This window comes from Cebidichthys violaceus, unplaced genomic scaffold (genome assembly GCF_023349555.1).
Source record: "Cebidichthys violaceus isolate CVI_PGR_0920_01 unplaced genomic scaffold, fCebVio1.0.p SCAF_61, whole genome shotgun sequence".
NCBI classification, from domain to species: Eukaryota; Metazoa; Chordata; class Actinopteri; order Perciformes; family Stichaeidae; genus Cebidichthys; species Cebidichthys violaceus.
Window position 1 is genome coordinate 1,117,671 of NW_027176828.1, and position 20,690 is coordinate 1,138,360.

Consider the following 20,690-nt stretch of genomic DNA (forward strand, 5'->3'; position numbering starts at 1 on the left):
AATGGCAGACCTTCCTCAAGACAGAGTGTTTCCTGATGATCCACCCTTTTCCAGAGTTAGTGTTGACTATTTCGGACCATTCGAGGTAAAACGAGGAAGAAGCTAAGAGATATGGAGTAATCTTTACTTGGCTAGTCATCCGGTCAGTGCACATTGAAGTTGCTTCTTCCTTGGATACCAACTCATGTCTCAATGCTATACGTCGATTCATTGCCAGGAGAGGACAAGTGATGGAGATCTGCTCCAATAACGGGACAAACTTCATTGGGATGGAACGTGAGCTGAGAACAGCCATTGACGAAATGAATCACTCAAACGTTCAAGGTTATCTTCATCAACGTGGAATCAAATGGACCTTTAACCCTCCGACAGGCTCTCATCATGGGGGAGCTTGGGAAAGGCTCATCAAATCAGTGAGAAAGGCTCTAAATTCTACAGTTAAGGAGCAAGTTCTGGACGAGGAAAGTCTTCAGACAGTCTGAAGACTTTCCTCGTCCAGAACTCAGGCAATAATCAACATCGTTCAATGATTTGAACGATTTGGAAGCCTTGACACCAAATCATCTCTTACTGATGAAGGCCAAACCATCATTACCACCTGGACTATTCGACCATGATGACCTCTACACTCGACAGAGATGGAAACACGTCCAATATATGGCCAATATATTTTGGAAACTTTGGACCAGGGAATACTTGCCACAGCTTCAGGAACGGCAAAAATGGTCAAGAGTATCGAGAAACTTCACTCTGGGTGACATCGTTCTTCTAGTGGATGACTCTGCTCCAAGAAACTCTTGGGTCATGGGGAAGGTCATTAAGGCACTTCCAGACCACAGGACTTGTTCGTCAGGTCTGCATAAAGACAAAGACTAGTGTTTTACACAGGCGCATTACAAAGCTGTGTCTGCTTTTGGAAGATGAACAGCGCTAAAGACTGAGCAACAGTAAGGAGTCTGCTAGCTGCCTTCGGCTCTTATATCGTTATTTTTGTAAGAATGTTTCTTTACAGTACATGGCTCTCTTATTTTAAGTTAGGTAATTGTTTCAAATGTTAACTATTGAGAACAATTAGGGGCCGGTGTAGTAAGAGCAAAATTAAATTTGCTGTAAAATATGTACTTGTATTTCCATGTTTAACTTCAGTCAGATCTGTTTCTACTTTGAATGTTACAAGGATGTTGTTATCATTTGTTGTGGTAAGAAATACACGTAAGTGACAGACTGCCGTCACTTTAAGGACACTTTGCGACAGTTAGTTACGGCTGTTAGTAGAAGCTGGAGCAGAGTGGAGCTGCACAGTTTTCCGATCGTGTCATATGGAACGTGCTATGTGGATTAAGTTGTGGAACAATTCATGGATAACCTGTGGATCTGTGAAGTGTGTCTAGGCATTCGGCATACTTTTAGGAAGAAAGGAAGTTGTTTCACTAACTTGTACAAGGAAATTGAATAAATAAAATACATGTGCTTTCACCTACAAGCGGTGTCGGTGTGAGCTATGTGCATAGGACCAGAAACACGCGTCAATTTAAGGTTTTACACTCTGCTAAAGGTTTGGACGCTACAACTAGCCTTAGCTCACAAGCGTAACAGTTTCCCTAAACAATGTGTGCCTTTAAAATCAAAATCTCACCTTGAATACAGTTTAAACAAATGTTTTATTGAGGGTGCCTGTTCTCTACGTTACACTCTTCTCTTGCTGTTCTTCTTCTGAGAAACTTTACAAGAAAGTGTGAATACCATGCACAGACAACCCCCCTACTGGTGAGATGGCGACACCTGCTGGCCGTTTTAACTGTAACACACATGACATTATAACATTAGTTAGTCAAAAATCCATTTATCTCACAAATAGTTTTAGTAAATCCTTTTAATACACGTTGGCAGAAAGGCAAGAGACAGAGAAAGGGACAAGCAGTGAAAACAGAGGGTGAGCTGGATTATTGTTATAATTATAATTAGTTTATAGCTGAACACTCTAATTAAACATTGTCAATATTCATTTTCAGATGTTATGTTATAATGTTTAGCCTTTTCTGTATTTTAAGATTGTAGTGTGGATCATTCATTGCAACATTTAACCTGATTCCCATGTATTACTGCTTGACAGATAATTTCCACTAATACCCACGGACATGGTTTAAACCTATTGTTATCCAATTTTCTTTAAACATCTTAACATGAACAAATTCAGATCAGGGAAATCAAATTGTTTTCAGGGTGTTATGCCCCTGAAGCCCCCTCATAAACTCAGTTTTTGGACCTCTGTATTTCTACAGTAAAATCCTGTGTACAGCCATGGCTGTGCTTAGAGCTGAGCTCACCAAACTATAGCTGGTACCACTCCACCTCCCGCACTAGCTCTGGTTTCCTTCCCCATCAGAGAGGTGACGTTAGAATCAGTAGTCTAAAATGTGCAACAAATCTACTTTACCATCAAGGATGAACTGGAAACCATAATCAAGATTGCTAAAGTTGTTATTCAGTTTATGACAAAAAGAACAATGACAGACGGAATATGCCAAGTGAGAGATGGAGGGAAGTGATGAAGACTGAGGTGAAGATTACTGCATATATCAAAGTAGAGGCAAGGGGTTTTAGTCTCTGTTGGAGAGAAGAAATAGCAGCAGTAGGAGGGATGAATCAGCTGTTTATCAGAGAGAACTCAGCAGTTTCTCACAACCAGGAAATGGAGGCACCAGGAGGAGCTGACTTCTGTTTTCCACTACTCCTCAACAACTCCTGCAGGAAACCAGTGCCGCCTCAGTCCGACGGCATCCTCGTTCTGCTGTCTTTCATCTCTGTGCTCACCGCAGCTCTCAACCTGCTGGTCATCATCTCTATCTCCCACTTCAGGCAGAGATTAACCTTCAGCATGAATCAATACATGTTCTGACAATTTACATGAATTACATGTCTTCCTTCAAATGTTCTAGTTAATAATATATATCTTTGTTTTAACAATCTTAACTTTAAAATATGATGTGTTCAAATACAATGTTGAACTCCAAAATGCATTCATTGATGTTACTAACAAGCTACCATTGATAATGATCTCATGAATAATGATATTCTTCCTCTCCAGGCAGCTCCACAGCCCCACCAACCTCCTCATCCTCTCCCTGGCTCTCTCAGATTTTCTCGTGGGCCTTCTGCTGATGCCGGTTGAAATCCTTTTAGCAGAGGCTTGCTGGTTCCTGGGTGACCTCATGTGTGCTCTGTATTATGTTGTTAATTTTATCATTACTTCTTCTTCGGTTGGAAATATGGTGCTCATATCAATTGATCGTTATTTGGCTATTTGTGACCCTCTACGCTATAACACCAGAGTTACTTTGGACAAAACAAAAATCTGTGTTTGTCTGTGTTGGATTTACTCTGTTCTCTATAATAGTCTCATTTTGATGGACTTTCTGAGACATCCTGATTCACATAATTCCTGTTACGGAGAGTGTGTAGTTGTTCTTAACCATATCACAGGATCTGTTGACTTTGTCTTCACCTTTATCGGCCCCATCACTGTCATCATAGTTCTGTATTTGAGAATATTTGTGGTGGCTGTGTCTCAGGCTCAAGTCATGCGGTCCCACATTGCAGCGGTCTCACAACAAAGTTCAGTGGGTGTAACTGCTAAGAAATCTGAGATGAAAGCAGCCAGGACTCTTGGTGTTGTTGTGGTTGTGTTTCTGATATGTTTCTGTCCATATTACTCTCCATCCTTTACAGGTGAGGTTATTGAAGACAGTAGTTCATCCACAATGTTTGTAGTCTGGCTGCTGTTTTTCAACTCCTGTCTTAACCCAGTGATCTATGCCTTCTTTTACCCCTGGTTTAGAAAATCTATTAAACTCATAGTCACCCTCAAGATACTGCAGCCGGGCTCTTGTGATTGTAAGATACTGTAGAGACAGACTGATGAGTAACTGTATATATTAATGAGGAAATTGATTTGCTGTTGTTACTGAGTCACTGAAGCAAACTCGAAAGGTGTAACAGCCGGGAAAAATATAGTTAAAAAGTGAAAGTACTGTTTTTTTAATATTTTGAATCTGTAGTTGACATGTAACACATTCAATTTGAGGTCAATTAAATGCTGTTTTGTTACTATGTTGTTCTATTGTTATGTTTAAATACACTGAAGCACTTTAACTTAAAGTGAGTGCACTCAACTTATCTTTACATTATGCATGCCTTTAGTTATTCCTTACCTGTATCTACAGTTTTCTGTTGGTGTGACAGATCTATTTCTATTTTTTTTTCTTCTCATGGGACCAGCTTGATTTCATCATATACAAACGTTTGTACTGTGAAGAAAAATATTAAGATAATTGTGAGAGTTGCTAAACTGTTATGAATAATTAAGCTTTCAAAATGTTTTAAGATGCTTTTTTACTATTAATAATTATTGTAAAAAGACATTTACTCAAAAATTAAACTAGAGAAATACTTATTAATTCAGTATTTAATACGATTGTGAAGTCATTAGGTATCAATAATAAACAACACACATTGGATTCATGTTTTGATGTTATATATAAAACTCATCATTTAAGTCATTTTGTCTGACAGAATACGTTCTTGAGTAATGTGGTTCGTCTAGCTTACACATAGTGTTAAATGTTTCATAATTTAAATAATAACTTTTCACAGACTGAGCTGCTAACCTATAAAGGCTCAGGTTAAATCAATTCAATTAAATACGTTCATATTGTTATTCATAAATTGCTCTGTAAGATGCTTTAAAATAAACAATTAAACTGTTCCTATTGTAAATATAGTAATCATATTAATATTGATTGATAGACTTTATTTCAGACTTGGGATCCAGAGAGACAAATACATAAAATGACATACACAAACAGTAAAGTACATAGGCCTAGCAATGCCTTACAAAGAGACAGCTGTACCAATGTCGCCACAGCTGGGACTGGTAGCGTAATATGACATCATTTCATATTTGCTTGTCATTTAAACTAATATTTAATATCTATCTGTTATATAAATAAACAGCAGATGATCATGGAGATTGACCCATTCATATAAGCATTATTTCATGACACAAAACATATCACTTTGGCAGTTTCCTCCCATATTTAGGTCGTATTGTTTACTGAATCAAACAATGTATATGCATAGAACATTTTCTAATGTCTCTAATAAACCTAAAGTCCTGGCTGCCTTCAGCTCAGATTTCTTAGCAGTTACACTCACTGAACACTGGAGTGTGACACCTACAAGGTTAGACCGCATCATGGCTCGTACCTGAGCCACGTCCACCACAAATACTCTCATATACAGAACTATGATGACATTGTAAAGGATGGGAAAAAAAGTACCGCAACATAATCAATAACAACACACTCTCCAAAGCAGTTGCTATGCCTGGTTATTTCAGCTTATTCTTAAACTGTACACTGTGAAAAAGAGCAGAACATATCGCACGCAGACATACACAGAATTGAACTCTTGTTTGAGGGACTTTGGTGGGGTAATAGAGAGGAATACAAATAGCCACATAGTGGTCAACTGATATGAGCACCTATATAGTATTTTACCAAAAAATATGAGGGCCATGATGGAGATGGGTCTGCCTCTTGGAGCGCAGATATAGCAAATGGCACCCTATTAATAATGATATGAAACTTTCATTGAACATGGGTGATTACCAAGATACCACTTTGAACTATTCATATATGTGGATCACTTTGTTGGAGGGTCTATCTCCGTAGTGCAACTTGTTATGTTTAATAGTTTCTCAAACAGAGGAAAAATAGCCCACAGAGGAGAAGAAGCCCCCCCCCCAAGTCTCCAACTGCATGCATTACCTTATATGGTGGTGACCTAAGGTCTCCTCTCTCACAGACACATGATATATTCAGCAAATCCTCTTCTGGTTTAAACTTCAACAAGTAAACATTTTGTAACACATAATATTCATCACTAGAAGCGCTTTTAACATAGATCTCTCACAAACTGCACTGCCTGCACTGTCCATGTTTACGCCCTTGGTGGTACTGATATTGTCATATAATTCGAAGCAAGAAAGTAAAAATTTCCCAAAATGTCTATAACTTTTCCTCTAACCTCAGACACAGAGTAGTGAAGAGTCACAACTTGATCAATCCTTGATTGACACCTTTATAATGACTCTGGAAATAGGATCTTTTCTTTTTTTTTCAAATACATGCATATAACAAGGCTGTGTTTACTAGGATCTGAGGTAAAAGGCAAGGGAGCTGTGAGGTTGCATGTGGTGGCCAAATGGGATGGTGTCCCCCGAAGGTCGCAATTTGGGGAAGAGCGAGCTGCGAAAACCCAACGATTTAACTTTGGGTCTTATGTTCCCCAGTATGTTCCCTGATTTAACTGCTGCAAGCAACCAGCAGCTTTGGATGCAAACATAACATGATGTGAATAAAAAGTTGCCGCAGAACAGCAAGGCCAGGTCAAGGATCAGCAAAAAGTAGTCGTCCAACTTGGGCCTGCGGTCTGGGAAGGCAGAGCAGATGATGTCATGGTACAGGAATAAAGAGTAGACACATTTGATTGTTTGAGTGCAGGGCGGCTGAGAGCGGGGCAATTCCCTTGGAGATGTTGGGACTGCATGAGGATGGATTGGTTTATTGAGCAAGGTCGATGTAGTTACCGGTGAGGATCTGTTGCCTGAGCGTTTGACACGGGTGATGGTCGGGTGGGTGCGACTGGGCGTAATGGAGGTAGTGCTGTGGCTAAAGTTAAGAAAATTAAGTCGGAACAACGCTGTAACTAACTGCTGGCGGAACTGTGGAAAAAAGGGGAGTATTTAAGGTGGGATGGGTAATGCTAGTGGGGGCTGTAGGAAGGGAGAGGGAGGGGGAAAGCAAAAACAGGAACAAACAATAGTTTTTGGCCAATGATCCACCGTGGATCCCTGTTGTTAGAGCGGTCTTTACAGCTGAGGTAGCCGGTGTCAAAGTCTGAGGAGTAATGTTGGCAGAGGTGGGTGGGACATGAAAGGCGGAAGCAAGACAACAGGAAAGGCTGCTGGGATGGAGGGATGAATATGCATGGCTTTATAGTGAAGTCTGTGGCAAAGAAATGTCAAGGTGAGATGTCTCTGCTACAGAAGAAGCTTGAAGAGGGTGGGATACGACCTGGCCCTCTAAAAGGGCTGATGTGGATGCCTGCGTCATGATTTCATCGAGGTTGCGGCTGATGTGGTGCGGAGAACCTGGAAGTGCTCTAGAGGAACGGAGAGCGAGAGTGTGTTATGCTGTGCGTCCGTGAACAGTTTCGAAAGTTTTGCTTTTTAATTGGAAAGGGATGTTGCGCTGAATAATTGCGTTCTTCAGACGAGAGACGGTCCACTTGGAAATGTGGGATATGCGGCCGTAGTTCCAGCATCTGGATCTGGGAGAGTGGCGTCAGGACGCCGAAGTCGGAATCTCCCCCCGAGACTGTTTGTAAGGGCTGATGACTTCGGTGGATGGATGTCCGGTACTTCAGTATATAGCTGGTCATCTTCAAACAGTTTGTTATTTGAAGGGTAGAGAAAGAGCCTTTGTACAAAGTAAGCGGTTTAGGTTTTGCTTGTCTGTCGCACATCTTGTAGAAACTGAGTCAAAGAGGAAGTCAGTGGGTCAAATATGCTTAAATACTTTGTGCAGAGTAAATGAGATATGTTCGGGGTGTAGTCCTTGTTAACGAAATAAGTTATAAAATTTAATATAATAGTGTGACCAACACTTTTGAAAACCCCCTTGAGACACCTGGAGCTTAATTTTAAAGACAGAATTTGCTCGCAAATTATAGGGGTGGCCTCAGTGGTCTTTAGTCTATGTGCTCATCTTCTCTGTTGCCCATTTGTCTTAGTATTTCCAAGTCAAGTGTTGCAGAGTTTTTTTTGTGTATTTCACATTGGTTTTATAGCTTACTTTTGTATTTCTTGACTCTGCCTTTGCTTTGTGATTTTGGATAACTTTGCCTCAATTTGTACTGAATTCCCGTGTACTGAAGCTTTGCGTCAGTAAAAACACTGTTTGATTCAACCAATACCTTTAAGCCCTATTGGCTTCCTTGGTTCTTAGTTTGCTGCCACAACTGGCACTGACAAGTCCATGTGGCAGCCGCATCGACAATAAAGCCTTTTAACATGGCCCACTCGGATTCCACCCTAAATATTTCAGGCCTTGAAGTTAAAAAGCTCTCAGACCAAAAGAAACGTACATGTGAGTTGTGCACTCAGTGCACATTCTTTACATTACAGTCATTTAGCAGACGCTTTTATCCAAAGCGACTTACAATAAGTGCATTCAACATTGGTAATCAAAAGAACTACTAGTCGCCAGAAGTCATAAGTACATTTCCTTTTCCAAACAAGCATCTAAGAGCATGAAGCAGAGCATAACTCAGAGCCAAAGTACAGTGCAGAAACAAAGAAAAATAGTTAGTGCAAAAAAGTAATACGAATACAATAAGTGCAACAAGCTAGTATGAATACAATAAGTGCTAAGTGGAAGGCTCAGGGTAGCACTTCCTGAAGAGGTGGGTTTTCAGCCTGCGCCGAAAGATGGGCAGCGACTCTGCTGTCCTGACATCAGTGGGAAGTTCATTCCACCACTGTGGGGCCAGGACAGAAAACAGCCGTGACCGGGTTGATCGGCCACAGGGACCTCTGAGCGACAGGGCAACCAATCGCCCCGAGGCAGCAGAGCGAAGTGATCGGGCGGGGGTGTAGGGCTTGACCATGGCATGGCGTGAAGGGACAGAGTTTGTCCAAAGAAGAAGTAAGGGTTGAGAGGAGAAGATCAGTCGCAGTGTCAGGGAATAGAAGAGAGAAGGATTCAGGGTCAGGGAGAGCAGAGGTAACAGAAGAGGAAAGATCAGCAGGGGAGAGGGAGCGGAGATGACTACGGGTAGAAACCATGTGGGTAGGTGGAGGAAGTGATGGGGGAGAGGATAGGGAGAGGGAGTAGGACATGAAATAGTGGTCAGAGAGCTGGAGGGGAGTGACGGAGAGGTTAGCAGTAGAACAGTGCCTAGTGAAGATAAGATCCAGCTGGTTGCCGGCCTTGTGGGTAGGAGGAGAAGAGGAGTGGTAAAGGTCAAAGGAGGAGAGGAAGGAAAGAAGAGGTTCAAACTTATCGGTCTGGATGTTGAAGTCACCGAGCAGGATGAGTGCCGAGCCATCGTCATGGAAGTGCGAAACTAATGTGTCGAGCTCCTCCAGGAACTCACCAAGAGGCCCTGGTGGGCGATACACAACAGCAATGGTGAGCTTGACTGGATAAGTGTCAGTAACAGCATGAAATTCAAAAGTGGACGGGGAGAACTGTGGAACAGAGACAAGAGAGTATTTCCATTTTGGGGAAATTAGCAGGCCAGTACCACCACCCCGCCTCCCAGCTCTGGGAGTGTGAGAGAAAGAGTACACATCTGACAGAGCTGCGGGTGTGGTGGTGTTTTCTGGTGTGATCCAGGTCTCAGTTAGAGCAAGAAAGTTAAGGGAGAGCAAGGAAGCGTAACCTGAGATGAACTCAGCTTTCGGCACTGCCGACTGGCAATTCCAGAGCCCCCCTGCCACCACTTGCTCGCCCCGAGCTGAGAGAGTAGGATAGATGAGGTTAGTGGGGTCACGGCTCCTGAAAGCGGCCCAATGTCTACGTGACCGCTGGGCAGAGGAACGGACAGAAATTGGATGCAAACACATGGTAGTACACGCTCGAGAAGCAAGAACAAGATACTTATCTTCTATCTAAATGCAGGTGAGTTTAGAAGTTCAGCTGTTCCTCCAGGAGATGGATACACTCCTGGGTACACTTCTTCTTTTATACATACCAGTTTATAAGTTGGAAAGGGCATATACATGTTTTTTGTGTGTACACATTAGTATACATTTGAGTTCTGTAAGGCAGTCCCCCAGCTTACAGCTCTGCTCTTCACCCGAGTGTCCAAGACATACGGCCGCAGATCTGATGATATGATCACAAAGTCGATCATTGATCTTTAGCCTCAGGTGTTCCAGTACCAAGTGCTCTCATTAATCACCCTATGCTCTAACCTGGTGTATATTATGGCCAATCTATAACTGGCACACACGTCCAGTAACAAAGCAGGACTGATGTTCAGACTGGGCAAGCAATTCATCCCAGTCACCCCCCTTCAGGTTCCTCTATTATTGCCCATGTGTTGAAGACCCCCAGCAGAAGTAAAAAGTCCTTCCAGATAAGTCCCCTCTCCAGCACTGAGGAGCTGCGAAGAGGATGTGAGTCGGCTCCTTCACAGACAGAAGATCAGGAAGGCTGCGGGCCAAGATGTGTCAACCTCGTGCCTGAAAGTCTGTGCTGACCAGCTGGCCTCCATCTTCACGCAGGTCTTCAAATGATCACTGGAGCTGTGTGAAGTCCCCTCATGCTTCAAACGATGCACGATTATGATCTGTAAAAATCTGTATAGTGCCCCCTGGGCAGACCCACTTGCCACATTTATGCCTCTAACGCTGTGCTCTGTAGCTCAATGCTAACACACATTAGCTCTAAAGATTGCCAGTAACCTGAGGATTACAGGGATATGACTCATATTCCTATGACACACCATCACAGAGTTATTAGGTATCAGACACCAGCAATACCAAACTCAATAGCAATTTACATCATAAACGGCACCTTACTTTTTGATGTTTTGCAACAAATGGAGAACTATTTCCGTTCAATTTCACCATCCCTGTGCTCACCGGACACCCCTCTAACTGAATAGAGAGGTTTAGTCTCTCTCTGTGACTGCTAGCTAAAAGGAGAGGGATATAAGTTTCAGCAAATCAGATTTTAGATATTTGACGATCCGGTAGTGTTTTTATTGTGACTGGCTAACGATTCTGTCAATCAAAGGCACAAGGGATCCTTTCAATAGTATGGACTCTGATGCGTCGAAAGAGGGTTCATTGACTCAAATCGACCAATCATAGGCTAGTAAGGTCCTGGAAGGTCCTGGAATTCAGGCTCTCAAAATGATACCAAACTGCTGTATTTGGATAGATTGAACACTATTAGTGATAAAAGAAGTGAAATATATAATTATATAGTATATCAAATTACAATGGAACAGCTGGAACAAAATTACATTTTGGTTGACCTCGCCTGACCTCTCTATACTAAAACCTCTCTAACTTTTTTTTGCTCCACTTTATCAAAGTAAAAAGAGCTTGTCCATATATTGTGCTATGATGTGGGAGTTTAAACCTTGAAGCTACATAATTCCAAAAAATACATATCCTGAAAGTGCTTTTGTTTTCACCGAAAATAAAAAATTTCAATTTGTGCTGTGTGCCATCCTAACTTACTCTTAATCAGTAACATATATTCTGGTAACTACACATCTGAACAAATCTCTTGTCATCCAATGTTTTGATCTTCAAAAATTTTAAATGCACATATTTAGAAAAGGGAAATGGTTTTTTTTGGAGGCATGCCCCCAAAGCCCCCTTGTAAACTCAGTTTTTGGACCTTTGTATATGTATGTGTGTAAACACAGCGTTAAAGAGCTTTGAGCTAGGATTCATTGTGTAACTAATTAATTATGAATACGTAAGTACATTTTCGGTGAGAACCACACAAACCTTATTGCAAATCTCACTGATATTTGTGTAGAGCGAGGACTTTTAAAGTGTGTTACGTCAGCTAAGGCAAAGTTGGTAGCCTTCTGGTCTGCAGGACAAAGGAGCGCAAAGGTGACCAAAACTGCACTTAAAAGGAAGAGATGTGCAGATTAGAGTGTGACAGGGAAAGAGAGACAGAGTTAATGTATCTGTGTGTTTCTGTGACAGAGGGAGGGGGAGAAGGAGGCAGGCTGTGTGTGAGAAATAGTGTTGTATAACATTATCTCTAATGAACATTTAAATCACACTATCAGGATGTTAGTCTTTATTCATATTATAAATATCATATTATATAATATTCATTCAAAGCAATCAGTATTTTTTTGTTCTCTCCTGATTTCAGACATTGTCAGGATTCAAAAACTTGCATTTTAAGTAAACTTTACTATTGTTTGTTCACAAGAAAACACTGCAGGCCACCATTTGAATCCAAAACTTCTTAAGCTTATTTTCTTCAGGATTAATTGTTGAGGTGTCCCTCATTGAAAAATGTATCTTTCAAGCCTGTAAAGCAGTTTTCTTTTTACCTGCCGATTATATACTCACATTACTACCTGTCATACTTAACAGTGAAACCAAACAAACACAATTACACTTGTTCCTTCACATTACATGCCTGCAAGTCAGCCACTTCAATCTTTACATTATTCTAAGTTTGGCTGAGTCATCTTGCTAACTTTATTATTAAACTAGTGATGTGTCCGCTGCATACTGTCTCTGTCCATTCAGATGTCCGGGTTCTATATTTAGTTAATTTCTGTGTTTGGGATCCCCAAAAGAATACAGAGTGGTTATGGCTCAATTACTACATTTTGGTTGTCCTTTAACAGGGGCAGATCAAAAATTTCAAAATATTTAGTGTGTTATTTTCAGAGTCAAGGTACATTGGAGTGATTTTGTAAACTTGCGTAAGAGAGAACAAGTTTTATTCCACCTCTCACGGTATGGGCTAACCAAACTGAGGGAAAGTAAGTACAGGTGCTGAACACAGTTTCACAACTACCTGAAAGAGATAATCAATAAAAAAGTCGACCAATTAAAACATTTTTGCAGACCATTTGTAAAATCTGTGAAAGGCCCCTTGACATGATGCTGACAGGCTCCTTTTTCTAAACAGGAAAGAGAGAGATGCATTAAAGTGACGCAGTACAACTAAAGACCTGTTGGATCCAAGAAAAGAAAACAATATTTAGTATATTATATTAGTCCAAAGATCCTTCAACTTATTTTTTATATGTGTGCCTTACAGGAAACATATAACAAATAAGGCAACACATTTTCTAGAGTCGAGTAGTTGTAGATTTCAGTGTTGCATTGAAACAGTACACAATGTAGAGACACATATATGATCTGCATGTAATAGTGTTCATACAAAGGTCATTGTAACAAGACTTTTACATCTGTTACTAAATTCTCACCACCATGACCAAGTACATTGTTCTGTCTTATTTCAGCCACCATGCAGTGTTTCTCTAGAGTATGTTTGTCACATATGAGCCAGGCTGCAGTATCTTAAGAGTAACAATGAGCCTGATGGATTTTCTAAACCAGGGGTAGAAAAAGGCATAGATCACAGGGTTAAGACAGGAGTTGAAAAAGACCAGACATATTACAAAGGCAGCAGTTGAGGCATTGATCAAGGTGTCCTGGCCTGTGAGTGAAACACAATAATATGGGCAGAGGCACATTAGAAAGACGACAATAACAACACCAAGAGTCCTGGCTGCTTTCAATTCAGATTTTTTAGCAGTTACACGTACTGAAGACTTGACAGAGAAAGCTGCAGTATGAGACCGCATGGCACGAGCCTGAAACACAGCCACCACAAATACTCTCATATACAGAACTATGATGACAGTGACAGGACCAATAAAAGTCAAAAAAAGATCTGCAAGTCCAGAAATGTAGTCAATGACAATGACACACTCTCCAAAGCAGGAATTATACCTGCCTGGTTGTTCCAGGTTGTCCTTCAGCAACAGGCTGTGAAGGAAAGCAGAACATATCCAACACAGACAAACACAGATCTTAACTGTTTTTTGTGTGACTTTGTTGAGATAATGTAGAGAATCACAAATAGCCACATATCGGTCAACTGATATGAGCACCATGGTTCCTACTGAGGCAGAGGTGGTGATGTATCCTAGATACTGATAAAGCATACACATGATGTCACCGAAGAACCAGCAGCCGTCTATGAGCACAATTTGAAAGCACATGAGGAGGCCCACGAAGAAATCCGAGACAGCCAGAGAGAGGAGGAGGAGGTTGGTGGGTGTGTGGAGCTGCCTGAAGAAATAAGAGGACAACATGCTTATCATTATTGGTAGCGTGAATTGTCTTATTGACAATTGACAATTGAGATAAAATCAATGACTGAAACACAAAAATATATATTTTTTTCTTTCCAGATCTGATATTTTTTGTTAATTTCCATTAACCATTCATTTCTGTAAAGCTACCAGTTTTATAAATTGATAAAACATATGAATACTTGAAGTGGGAGATGGAGATGATGACGAGCAGGTTGAGAGTCACAGTGAGCAGAGAGATGGAGGACAGTAAAATGTAAGTTAGCATAGATACAGAGTGAGGACGGATGGCCTTCCTGCAGGAGGAGTTGAGGAGTTCTGGAAAGCAAAGTTCGGCTTCTTCAAGGCTTTTCATTGTCAGAAAGAGGAGACAAGATGCTGCTGTGCTCGTCATACAACTGATTAATCTCTTTTCTTCCTCCACATGCCTCCTTGCTCTTTTACTCTGGTGTGAACTTTCTCTTAGTGGGAGTGACTTATTGTTTCATCTATCTTCATTGGTCTTTTCCCTGTATTTCACCTCCCCCTTCTCTTGTGACCAGGACAAGAAGAAGGGAGATTACAGCTTCTGGTTACTATTATGCCATGAACCTGGATAAGATAAAGAAGTTGTTGTAGTTTTCACACTACACAAATTAACAGAGCAACGTGACATAGCCGTAGTCATGTTTGCACTAATGTTCACTTATTAGCCTACAGATCTTGACAATGTGGATCAGCCACAGTGTTATGTGTTATGTTTATGACAACTTATGTCTGTGTTGCAAAAGCAACAAATACAAAGTTCCTTTTGTCACAGGCAACTCCTTCGTCAGGTTTCTCTTAAACCCGTCTATTGCATTTGCATTGGTTGTGGCTAACTGACTGCCTCCCCGACAGGTCCTTATATTTAGAATGCTAAAGTGACCTATAATGTGGAATAGGTCTGCGATGCCCTGGCAAGCCTCCCGGCTCACATCTTTGAACAGTTCACACATAGCGCTCAAGCACCGTGTGCAAGTGCTGAGCCAACACAGATTTTACTCTTACCTTGGGTCTTTGTTGGGGAGCTCCAAAAACTGTTTGCTAGTTGAAAATCAGCGCTTAAGTGATGTGGTGTGACCTAGGCAGTAGTTGAAAAATAGGTGTCTCAAACAGAAGCTAAAGTGTGCATTGGTATCAGATGCTGAGGAACACTGACCAAGCGTCTGTGTTTGACAAATTGGTAGTGAGAACCGGTTTGCTCCCTCAATGCCTGCTTCTGTAACTTACCTGTAACTCAATGACTGTGCCCTACAAGCCGAGCCTGGAAGCTCAGTCTGACCTGACAGGCTGCTGGCAGTCTTCCTGTGTGGTGCCTTCAGTGCCTCTGTCCTGTTCTATGTCCTGAGCTGTTCCTCTTATTCGAGCCAGCAGAACCACGTCATCTGCAAAAAGAAGAAAAGCAATTCTTTGGTTCACAAAGTGGACACTCTTCTTCCTCCTGCTGCACCTTGAGATCCTATCCATGAAAATCTTGAACAGAATTGGTAACATGGGACAACCCTTATTGTCCAGCATCCACTGAAAATATGTTTGACTTTGTTCCAAGAATGTGAACACAGATTTCACTCTGGTTATAGAAATAGTATACAATAATAACAATAAATGTCACTGATTCTGCAAGTCTCAGGTCTTCAAGCTGGACGTTCTAGAGCAAAGGGGCAATGAATGCAAAATCGAAAGTCACCTTTCCTTTCGGGCTTACTGTAGGGAAGGCATAGGGAACAAGATGAGGAGACAGAGAAAAAGAAAGAGAGGTGATGGAGATGTAATGGGAAGAGCAGGTACTGCTCACCGTGCCCAGGATGGGATTATAAGTATGCTGTTCAACACAAATAAAAACCCATCTGATCACATTCAAAGTGTTATTACCACATACATATACCTGTTATTTGGGTTATACAGTGGAATCTATATGTACAATTTAACAACACAAACTCCTAACATAATTATAGTGTGATTACATAGTATTATTGTTCGAATATCTTCTTGAAAACACATTTTGCTTATACGTTTGTGCTGTTTGACACATATTTCTATAATTCAGGTAAAAACACAAAAATTAAATCAAGACGGTGTACATCATTTTAGTAAATTTGTTAGGTTTCCCTGTATGCTCCAAGTGGGTGCTCCTCTGTTCTTCCCCTGTCTGGTTTGTTTTTGAGGGCCATGTGCTTATGTTTTGTTTTTGTCAGCCTACGGTTTTCATCCCCGGGTTCCGCCCTCGACCACGCCCTTCTCCTTGGGCTCAGCTGTGGGTAGTTCGGATGATCAGCTCCAGCTGACTTAAATACCTCAGCTTTCCTCCGACACGCCGTCAGTCCGTCCGGTTACCTGTCTGGATTTTCGTGCCACGTGAGTCCAGATTGTCTGTTTTAAGGAGGAAGATCGCCTCTAACCCTTTTTGACTGTTTTTCTGCTCTCCTGCCGCGCTGAGTCGATCCTCGGGAATTCACCAGCGCGAAGAGGCCGATCCGGGTGGTGCCACGGAGCGCACCGATCGAGGTCCTGTTTGTTCCCCTGTCCGGACTGTTTCCAGATGTGTTTTCGGTAGAGTTTCCCTCCCGACTTTGGTTCGCTGGACACGGTGCTATAGTTTTTGTTTGTGTTTATCTGTTTCGAACTTGTGTTTTTTTTTTAAATAAAATCCTTGGCTGGATTTAAACCTGCTGTGTGAGCGTGCATTTGGGTCCACCTACTCCACCACACAACAAAACTATTTTAATACACGTTGGCAGAAAGACAAGAGACAGAGAAAGGGACAAGCAGTGAAAACAGAGGGTGAGCTGGATTATTGTTATAATTATAATTAGTTTATAGCTGAACACCAATTAAACATTGTCAATATTCATTTTCAGATGTTATGTGATAATTTTTAGCCTTTTCTGTATTTTAAGATTGTAGTGTGGATCATTCATTGCAACATTTAACCTGATTCCCATGTATTACTGCTTGACAGATAATTTCCACTAATACCCACGGACATGGTTTAAACCTATTGTTATCCAATTTTCTTTAAACATCTTAACATGAACAAATTCAGATCAGGGAAATCAAATTGTTTTCAGGGTGTTATGCCCCTGAAGCCCCCTCCTGAACTCAGTTTTTGGACCTCTGTATTTCTACAGTAAAATCCTGTGTACAGCCATGGCTGTGCTTAGAGCTGAGCTCACCAAACTATAGCTGGTACCACTCCACCTCCCGCACTAGCTCTGGTTTCCTTCCCCATCAGAGAGGTGACGTTAGAATCAGTAGTCTAAAATGTGCAACAAATCTACTTTACCATCAAGGATGAACTGGTAACCATAATCAAGATTGCTAAAGTTGTTATTCAGTTTATGACAAAAAGAACAATGACAGACGGAATATGCCAAGTGAGAGATGGAGGGAAGTGATGAAGACTGAGGTGAAGATTACTGCATATATCAAAGTAGAGGCAAGGGGTTTTAGTCTCTGTTGGAGAGAAGAAATAGCAGCAGTAGGAAGGATGAATCAGCTGTTTATCAGAGAGAACTCAGCAGTTTCTCACAACCAGTCTCAGGAAATGGAGGCACCAGGAGGAGCTGACTTCTGTTTTCCACTACTCCTCAACAACTCCTGCAGGAAACCAGTGCCGCCTCAGTCCGACGGCATCCTCGTTCTGCTGTCTTTCATCTCTGTGCTCACCGCAGCTCTCAATCTGCTGGTCATCATCTCTATCTCCCACTTCAGGCAGAGATTAACCTTCAGCATGAATCAATACATGTTCTGACAATTTACATGAATTACATGTCTTCCTTGAAATGGTCTAGTTAATAATATATATATATATATATATCTTTGTTTTAACAATCCTAACTTTAAAATATGATGTGTTCAAATACAATGTTAGACTCCAAAATACATTCATTGATGTTACTAACAAGCTACCATTGATAATGATCTCATGAATAATGATATTCTTCCTCTCCAGGCAGCTCCACAGCCCCACCAACCTCCTCATCCTCTCCCTGGCTCTCTCAGATTTTCTCGTGGGCCTCCTGCTGATGCCGGTTGAAATCCTTTCAGCAGAGGCTTGCTGGTTTCTGGGTGACCTCATGTGTGCTCTGTATTATGTTGTTGATTTTATCATTACTTCTTCTTCAGTTGGAAATATGGTGCTCATATCAATTGATCGTTATTTGGCTATTTGTGACCCTCTACGCTATAACACCAGAGTTACTTTGGACAAAACAAAAATCTGTGTTTGTCTGTGTTGGATTTACTCTGTTCTCTATAATAGTCTCATTTTGATGGACTTTGTGAGACATCCTGATTCACATAATTCCTGTTACGGAGAGTGTGTAGTTGTTCTTAACCATATCACAGGATCTGTTGACTTTGTCTTCACCTTTATCGGCCCCATCACTGTCATCATAGTTCTGTATTTGAGAATATTTGTGGTGGCTGTGTCTCAGGCTCAAGTCATGCGGTCCCACATTGCAGCGGTCTCACAACAAAGTTCAGTGGGTGTAACTGCTAAGAAATCTGAGATGAAAGCAGCCAGGACTCTTGGTGTTGTTGTGGTTGTGTTTCTGATATGTTTCTGTCCATATTACTCTCCATCCTTTACAGGTGAGGTTATTGAAGACAGTAGTTCATCCTCAACGTTTGTACTCTGGCTGCTGTTTTTCAACTCCTGTCTTAACCCAGTGATCTATGCCTTCTTTTACCCCTGGTTTAGAAAATCTATTAAACTCATAGTCACCCTCAAGATACTGCAGCCGGGCTCTTGTGATTGTAAGATACTGTAGAGACAGACTGATGAGTAACTGTATATATTAATGAGGAAATTGATTTGCTGTTGTTACTGAGTCACTGAAGCAAACTCGAAAGGTGTAATAGCCGGGAAAAATATAGTTAAAAAGTGAAAGTACTGGTTTTTCAATATTTTGAATCTGTAGTTGACATATAACACATTCAATTTGAGGTCAATTAAATGCTGTTTTGTTACTATGTTGTTCTATTGTTATGTTTAAATACACTGAAGCACTTTAACTTAAAGTGAGTGCACTCAACTTATCTTTACATTATGCATGCCTTTAGTTATTCCTTACCTGTATCTACAGGTTTCTGTTGGTGTGACAGATCTATTTCTATTTTTTTTTCTTCTAATGGGACCAGCTTGATTTCATCATATACAAACGTTTGTACTGTGAAGAAAAATATTAAGATAATTGTGAGAGTTGCAAAACTGCTATGAATAATTAGGCTTTCAAAATGTTTTAAGATGCTTTTTTACTATTAATAATTAATTGTAGACTTTTTAACAGTTTTTTTTGGAGAAAAAGGGTACCAAAAAAAAAATCTGGTGACTACAGACGGGGCTCCAGCTATGACGGGCCAGCATGCAGGCTTCATTGCGCAATGCAAAGGTGACCCAGACTTCCCAAAAAATTGTGATTAGTACTAATGTAATAGGATTCATTTAAAAATGTGAAAGAGTTGATTTTTTTTATCTTACATAACTGATAAGTTGTATAAACATGGGACAGAGTTCATGATTTGTTAAAAAATGTTACAAAGGTAGTGGTTAGTACAAACGAGACCTGCTTTGAAGATATGACAGTTAATGATTTCCTAAAAAATGTTAGAAGTGATAATTTGTACAAAAATATATTTTTTAACAAAATACACAATAATTGTTAATAATTATTGAGAGGAATAATTAACATTGACATGTGATCAGACAGTCTCTTCACATATATTATTATTATTATTATTATTATTATTAAAAGGTGATCTGTGCAACTTTGTTATTCAGGAAGTTTGTATCAAACAAGTAGCCCTTCGTAGTACCCTTAAAGTAGCTCTCAGTTTTAAAAAGGTTGGTGACCCCTGTTCTATACTGTGAAATGGGTGTCTGTTAGAGGCATTAACAAGGCATTAACGCCAAATACTATTACGAGTGTGAATAACTCCGCTGCATATAAAATCCCCTTCAAAAAAAAAAAAAAATAGCACAGAATTTTCTTTTGCATTCTTTTTTTTCATTCATTCATTCTCATCAATTTGAGGGTAATGGACATGCAAAGCTCGAGTCAGATATCAGCCTGTAGTTCTAAGCCATTCATCCCTAGACAGACATAAACTGACAATTAGCTTCTGTGTGGTTGTGCTATATTATACAGTGATGCACACTAGTTAGTTTCAATTCACCCCCTATATAGCCCACGTGTGTTTACTTTCTTCACTGAGCACAAGTAAAATGTCCATCAATCCATGACCATTGCCATTGTTGTTTAGGTTTATGTCTCATCTCTCATCTCATCTTCAACCGCTTATCCGGGATCGGATCGCAGGGGCAACAGCTCCAGCAGGTGGACCCCAAACTTCCCTTTCCCAGGCCACATCAGCCAGCTCTGACTGGGGGATCCCGAGGCGCTCCCAGGCCAGTTTGGAGATATAGTCCCTCCACCTGGTCCTGGGCCTCCCTCGGGGTCTCCTCCCAGCTGGTCGTGCCTGGAACACCTCCCTAGGGAGGCGCCCAGGTGGCATCCTTGCCAGATGCCCGAACCACCTCAGCTGGCTCCTTCCCATGCAAAGGAGCAGCGGCTCTACTCCGAGTCCCTCACGGATGACCGAACTTCTCACCCTTGTTTAGGTTTATGTTCATATGTGTGTACATATATATATATATATATATATATATATATATATATATATATATATATATATATATATATATATATATATATATAAAT

At 40.9% G+C, this 20,690-nt stretch overlaps 3 protein-coding genes across 3 annotated transcripts; 2 read left to right on the top strand and 1 right to left on the bottom strand.

Annotated features, from left to right (window-relative positions):
- Window positions 1-2,692: 2,692 nt before the first annotated feature.
- LOC137890057 (trace amine-associated receptor 13c-like) lies at window positions 2,693-3,908 on the top strand. Its single transcript, XM_068734153.1, has 2 exons — window positions 2,693-2,859; window positions 3,089-3,908. The coding sequence occupies exons 1-2, from the start codon at window positions 2,693-2,695 to the stop codon at window positions 3,906-3,908; spliced, it is 987 nt and encodes a 328-aa protein (XP_068590254.1).
- A 9,199-nt stretch (window positions 3,909-13,107) lies between these two features.
- LOC137890091 (trace amine-associated receptor 13c-like) lies at window positions 13,108-14,341 on the bottom strand. Its single transcript, XM_068734190.1, has 2 exons — window positions 14,130-14,341; window positions 13,108-13,924 (listed from the first exon to the last, which is right to left on the bottom strand). The coding sequence occupies exons 1-2, from the start codon at window positions 14,339-14,341 to the stop codon at window positions 13,108-13,110; spliced, it is 1,029 nt and encodes a 342-aa protein (XP_068590291.1).
- Window positions 14,342-17,512: 3,171 nt separating this feature from the next.
- Window positions 17,513-18,740, top strand: LOC137890070 (trace amine-associated receptor 13c-like). The gene is made up of 2 exons (XM_068734167.1): window positions 17,513-17,679; window positions 17,921-18,740. Exons 1-2 carry the CDS (start codon window positions 17,513-17,515, stop codon window positions 18,738-18,740), a joined length of 987 nt encoding a protein of 328 aa, XP_068590268.1.
- Window positions 18,741-20,690: the final 1,950 nt, after the last annotated feature.